Source organism: Mustela lutreola, chromosome 1 (genome assembly GCF_030435805.1).
Source record: "Mustela lutreola isolate mMusLut2 chromosome 1, mMusLut2.pri, whole genome shotgun sequence".
NCBI classification, from domain to species: Eukaryota; Metazoa; Chordata; class Mammalia; order Carnivora; family Mustelidae; genus Mustela; species Mustela lutreola.
Window position 1 is genome coordinate 275,699,584 of NC_081290.1, and position 6,640 is coordinate 275,706,223.

The window sequence follows — 6,640 nt, forward strand, 5'->3', positions numbered from 1 at the left end:
TCAGCACCCATTCAAGATAAAATTTACCAGTAAGGTAGAAATAAAGGAAATTACTTCAATTTATGCAGGATGTCTACTCTCAGTACTCACAGACTGAAACATCATAGATGCGGCAAAACAATGCCAAGTTGAGGCCAGGGTTCCCAGAGCCACCATGTTAGCAGGCCAGCTCCTCTGAAAAGAAAAAGTGAAAGCCAGTGACACCAATCCAATAACCCATCCACCATGCCACTGCTGCCAGGGCCAGCCCCAGCAAGAGTCCATGCCCACTGCTGAGCCTCAGCATTCAGACCATAAGCAGCTGCCCAGCCATTCAAGGCCAAGACGGCAGTGGCCATAAGAAAGATACATTTCAATCTTACCTCTCACCATACATGGACATTAACTCGAACAGATCACAGACTTATATTTGAGAGTAAAAATGCAGATTATTAATCTGACGAAGGATTTGTGCCCATAATATATAAAGAGCACATACTAATAGAACATAGAAGACCAAGTAAAAAATTTTTAAATAGGCCAAATATTTCACTAGCTATTGATAGAAGTTGTAATCTGAAACAGATTGTGTAAGATGGAAAGAAGGAGAGATGCAAGCCATGAGTTAGTTGCAGGTGCCCTGAATGAGGAACTAAAACATGAACAATGGCCTTAAGAACACCACCAGTAATCACAGCTCTTTCTTTCCTTTGGCCCACAGATTTTTACTCATGGGGCAACTCCAAAACAGAGAGCTGGTGAGGATTTGTCTTTTCTTTTGTTAATTGTGAAAGGTAATTTGGGAATGGAGAACCAAAGGGAAGGTCTCCTCAGCCTTGGCTGTTATCTTTGGCACAGCAATTTTAGGAACATATTATGTGGTAGTTGAGTGTGCACAAATTTATTTGCTTTAGATTACTTGCTGACCACATATACCTTTAAAAATGTATGTGTACAGCCAGCGATACACACAAACAAATAGAATCCTGTGGCCTAGATTGATGTTATGAAGTCAGAAGAAGAACACATTTAGACAAGAGAATGGATGTAGTCTTATTCAATGGTTTCCAGCATTGGACATGTACTGAAAAAATGAAACCTTAGAAATCTCTCTGGTTTGTTCTTGTGTTCATACATTCCTATGAGTGGAAAAACCAGAGGGCTGTGATTGCTTTCATTGGCTATTTATTTTGAGGTGATCCAAGTGGCCACTATCTGTGTCTCAATCCTCTCCTTTGTAAGATAGTCATGAAACCCAAACTATTTCCTGGCTAGTTTACTAGGAAGCTAAAAGGAATTAATACTTGCATAATATTTAGAACAGTTTCCAGCACCTACCAAGGGCTCAGTAAGTGTGATCTATTCTATAGTAGACAATATTTTTGTCTATATTTATGACAACTAACATCATTAATTTTACAGTGTGTAGAAGAATTCTGATATAGCATTAGTCACTGTGTCCTACAAGAATATAGGGGATTCTTGGGGCATCTGAGTGGTTCAGTGGGTTAAAGCCTCTGCCTTTGGCTCAGGTCATGATCCCAAGGTCATGAGATCAAGCCCCAAGTTGGGTTTTCTACTCAGCAGGGAGCCTGCTTCCTCCTCCTCTCTCTTTCTCTTTCTCTCTCTGTGATCTCTGTCTGTCAAATAAATAAATCTTTAAAAAAAAGAATATAGGGGATTCTATCATGTTATGAAAAAGGAAGAATTCCTAAGAAATCTTCGTGTTATTTCATAATTGCCTTATGAGCTGTATCCCACACATATGACACTTGTGATAACATAATACCATGAAATACAGAAAGAGGCATGTTTGGTTTTAAAGAGTCATTTCCTAAATTGGATAATTTAAAAAATGAATTTCCTGATGATATGCCATAGAGATGAATCTTATTTCTGCTATATCACATGTAGTCTAGATTTAATTTCTCAGCTTTATTTTATTTTATTTTATTTTTTTATACCATAGAGATTAGTAATTGTTTGGGGGCCGAAGGATCCCATTTCCCAGGAGCTTAAATTACAGTATAAGTCTCTGTCTGCTTACACATTTTCATATCTTCAGCACCAGCAAGAAAATGTCTGTCACTCAAGTTCGCTAGCTAGAACCAGCCTCTAGTTACTTGAAAATAGAAATGAAAATAGAAAATGTTCCCTGTCAACAATTATTTTAAAGATATATGAACTCATCTCTCTTCTAATTAGAGAATGTTTTAACAAGGCTTCTATTTGTATGCAGTTACTGTTTAAAATGCTTTTGCTTTTCAATATTCAGAAACACTCAATAGTGAATTTAGAACAATTTTCTCCTTAACATCAAACAAGGGTATGTATGAAAAAATATAGAATAAGCAGATGGTAGCTCTCTTCTCTCTCTCTCTCTTTCTGTTTCCTCCTAACACCTTTCAGACCAGTTTCTTTCATGAAATCAAGAATTTATGATCATGGAAGAGCTCCTTCATTGTCCTACCAAGGCTGAGGGTTGCATTAATGTGCCTGCCAGATGGTCATGGACAGTCAGGACTTGTGAATTCTGTGCTCAGAGAATGAAATGAATTATTTTGGATTTGTTTTGGAGTTGTCATGAAATAGTTTCTGATTATCAGCCTACAATATTAGGAAGAAGCAGGCAAATAACCCAAGTATTTTGTTCTGTTTTGTTATTGTTTGCCAGGTAATGAAAACAAACAATCATAACTTCAAGAAATTGATTTTTTTTCCTCTATTTAAAGTTTGTTCAAGATATGGTGAAGATAGCAAGTTATGTTCTAGTTCCGAATCTCTTCACTTAAATTTCATTACACATATGCATAGAGGTCAAGAGTATACTCCCTCTGCTGTCTAGAAGGGAGGGCCCAGAATAGAATGCTTCAACCTCTATTTGCCTTTTATTTGAGGAATGGTCTCAAGGAGTCTCAATCCCTCTTAGATGATAATCAATGTAACCATTTCTCCCAACAAACTACTTAGAGAATTTGGGAGAGTTTTCAGGCACCTCTTTTTTGAGGAGGATAAAGGATTCATCTTAAAGTTAGAGATAGATCTCTAATGATATGCATTCATACATCTAAATGTACCTCTTTATTTATATCTACATATATACACCAAGTGTACTATTCAGTGTCCTTTTTTTAATTAACTACCTTCAAAATGTAATTTTAAATAGCTTCATAATTTTATGTCCCAGATATGATGGACCACAGTTTAAAAATTACTATTTCTGAGTCAACTTTTTCATTGTAATATTATAAACAGTACTGCAACATAGTTTTGAACATAGCTTTTCACAATTTTATCAATGTAACTAAATATTTCTTACAACACCTTATTAAGAATATAATCTCTCATAAAAAATACAATATAGCTTTTATTGTTGTCGGGGTTAAGACTTTGGATATACGATGCCACCTTACTTTCCAGAAACAATGTATTCAAGAGTTCTATCTTTCTGAATCTTTATTAATATAGATCATCATGATTATAATAAGTGAAACAGTTAAATTGATAAGTAAAATTCGCATGTTCAAAGTATATCTTAAATCTCTTATTTAATATTTCAAAATTTTAAGGATTTTTGTGAGCCACAAACCTCAAAAATTGATACAGTTCTCGAAGATGGAATATTAGAAAATTTTATTTCAGATTTATGTTCCTGATAAACTCAATTTTTTAAAAAAAGATTTATTTTTTATTTATTTTTTAATTTTTTTAGAATCACAGTAGGTTTTACTCTCCTGGACAGCACTTATTAAGTTTCTGCAGAACAGAGACAATTTCTCTATGGGTTTGAAATGTATCCTTAAATCTATCTTAAATTCCATTAAATAACTGAACTTAATTAAGCATCTCAATGTATTGTGATAGACAAGGTTTAATTTGTTTAAGGTTTCTCCTAATGCCAAAGACAATTTTGATCAATGGGATCCCATGAGACATTTAGCATTTTGAATTATTTGACAACTGTGTTTTTGTTATATCTTATGCATACAATATTTGATATCAATGCTATATTTTTCTAAAGTTATTATTAATCTGTTTTTACTCCCTTTTTAGAAGAAACACAAATTTAACATTTGTTTTCCTGAACCTGACACATGGCAGAAATTAAGGAGGAGAACTGCACCTCTATGACTGAGTTCATCCTTCTTGGATTAACAGATGCCCCTGAGCTGAACGTCTTCCTCTTTCTGCTGTTCCTTCTCATCTATGGAGTCACAGTTTGGGGAAATCTAGGCATGATTGCAATGATTCAGGTCAGCTCTCAACTTCACACTCCCATGTACTTTTTCCTCAGCCACTTGTCCTTTGTGGATTTTTGCTACTCCACGAACATTGTGCCAAAGATGCTGTCCAATATCTTACACAGGGACAAAACCATCTCCTTCCTGGGATGCATGGTGCAATTCTATTTATTTTGTACCTGTGCAATCACTGAGATCTTCCTGCTGGCTGTGATGACCTATGACCGCTTTGTGGCCATCTGCAATCCACTGCTGTACATGATCACCATGTCCCAGGATCTCTGTATGGAGCTGGTGTCTTTCTGCTACCTCTCTGGAATGGTGTGTTCTCTGATCCACTTGTGTTTAGTTCTTGAGATCTCCTCCTATAGATCAAATGTGATTAACCACTTCTTTTGTGATCTACCCCCTCTCTTATCACTTGCTTGCTCTGATGTCTCTGTCAATGAACTGCTGCTGTACATCCTGGCCACCTTCAATGAGATCACCACCATCGTGATCATCCTCACTTCCTACTCACTTATTCTCATCACCATCCTGAGGATGCGCTCTGCAGAGGGAAGGCACAAAGCCTTTTCCACCTGTGCCTCCCACTTCACAGCCATCCTTGTCTTCCATGGAACTATTCTTTTCATTTATTGCCGGCCCAGTTCTGGCAACAGCATGGATACGGACAAGGTGGCCACAGTGTTCTACACCATAGTGATTCCCATGCTGAACCCCCTCATCTACAGCTTGAGGAACAAGGATGTAAAAGAAGCTGTCAGGAAAGTGGTGAGCTCCAAAATATTTTCCTAGAAATATTTTCTTAGTAAGAGTCAGGGTCCCAAAGTGGAGGCTGGTGCAGGGGTGAATGTGTGGGGTGTAGTGCTTGAGTGGAGGGTAGAGCCAGGAGGTAGGTGTTTCTGAGTGATTCTTTTTGATTCATTTGCTTTTGTGCCTCTTCAGTTGGCCTCAAGTGTAGGACTGAGCCCATTTCAAACTTGAAGCTTACTTCTTTGCTTTCCTAGATCTCAAATGTCTTAAATGAATATTAGTAATGGATCCTTAAGATACATATAGTTTGCTTATAACCTTCATGTATTTTATGAAGAGCACTTGAAAATCACACTTTTCTCAGTATCTGTTATGGAAATTTTGATTCTTTCCAAAATTGGATTTTTCCTATTTTATAATGAAGAACACATCTTTGTCCAACAGTTTATATACAGAATGAGATTTCCACAAAAGTATGTGATGTTTTTTACCTTTCTGTCTTTTTTTAATATTTATTGCTTATTTCTTGTTTTCTTTATTCTTGTTGTTGCTGTTGCTGTTATAGGGTCCATTGATTTTAGAACTTCAGATATGAAATCGGCTGAAAAAAAATGGATATAGTATTAATTAACTCCCATGAATGTTAGGAAAATTAAATTACATGTCATGGGTAAAGAGCTTAGAACGACCCCTGGCTCCCAATCTCTCTCTCCCTTTCTGTCCTTTTCTCCTCTTCCCTCTCTTATATTGTATTTATATTTCATATCTACTGTATATCTTACATATGTGTGTATATAGAATATATATGCACACATACACACATATATAAAAGTGTAGTTATATGGGGGCGCCTGGGTGGCTCAGTGGGTTAAGCTGCTGCCTTCGGCTCAGGTCATGATCTCAGGATCCTGGAATTGAGTCCCGCATCAGGCTCTCTGCTCAGCAGGGAGCCTGCTTCCCTCTCTCTCTCTGCCTGCCTCTCTGCCTACTTGTGATTTCTCTCTGTCAAATAAATAAATAAAATCTTAAAAAAAAAAAAAAGTGTAGTTATATGTAAAAACTCCACAAACACACATATAGTTAACATAGTGAATAAACATTACTACAAACACAGGCATCTCTGACCTAGATCTCTCATTTTATTGTGTTTTATTTTTTGTTTGTTTGTTTTATACTTTGAGTCTCCACTCTAACTCTCCATTGGAATAAAATGCTCACTTAAAGTTGAATTCTAAACCTACTTGTAGAACACATAAATGTTTCATCTTTAAGCCAAATTATGGGAGGAGCCCAAATTTCCATTGATTGATGAATGGATAAAGAAGATGTGGTATATATACACAATGGAATATTACCCAGCCACCAAAAAGGATGAAATTTAGCCATTTGCAAAGATGTGGATGGAGCTAGAGAGAGTTAAGCTAAGCAAAATAAGTCAGTTGGAGAAAGAAAAATAGCATATGATTTCACTCATATGTGGATTTAAGAAACAAAGCAGATGAACATAGGGGGGAAAAAGGAGATGCAAACCAGAAAACAGTCTCTTAACTATAGAGAAGAAACTGAGGGTTGCTGCTGAGGGGTTGGGTGCAGGATGGGTTAAATGGGTGATTGGTGTCAAGAAGCAAGAGAGAGAAAGAGAATCTCATCAGACTTGGCACTGA

General features: G+C 36.6%; 1 protein-coding gene across 1 annotated transcript; it reads left to right on the forward strand.

The window, feature by feature from the left end:
* Window positions 1-4,073: 4,073 nt before the first annotated feature.
* On the forward strand, window positions 4,074-5,018 carry LOC131809524 (olfactory receptor 5L1-like). Its single transcript, XM_059136728.1, has one exon. The coding sequence runs from the start codon at window positions 4,074-4,076 to the stop codon at window positions 5,016-5,018; it is 945 nt and encodes a 314-aa protein (XP_058992711.1).
* Window positions 5,019-6,640: the final 1,622 nt, after the last annotated feature.

Excerpts from the sequence above, each read along its gene's own strand:
- LOC131809524 (XM_059136728.1), top strand. The coding sequence starts at position 4,074 with ATGGCAGAAATTAAGGAGGAGAACTGCACCTCTATGACTGAGTTCATC.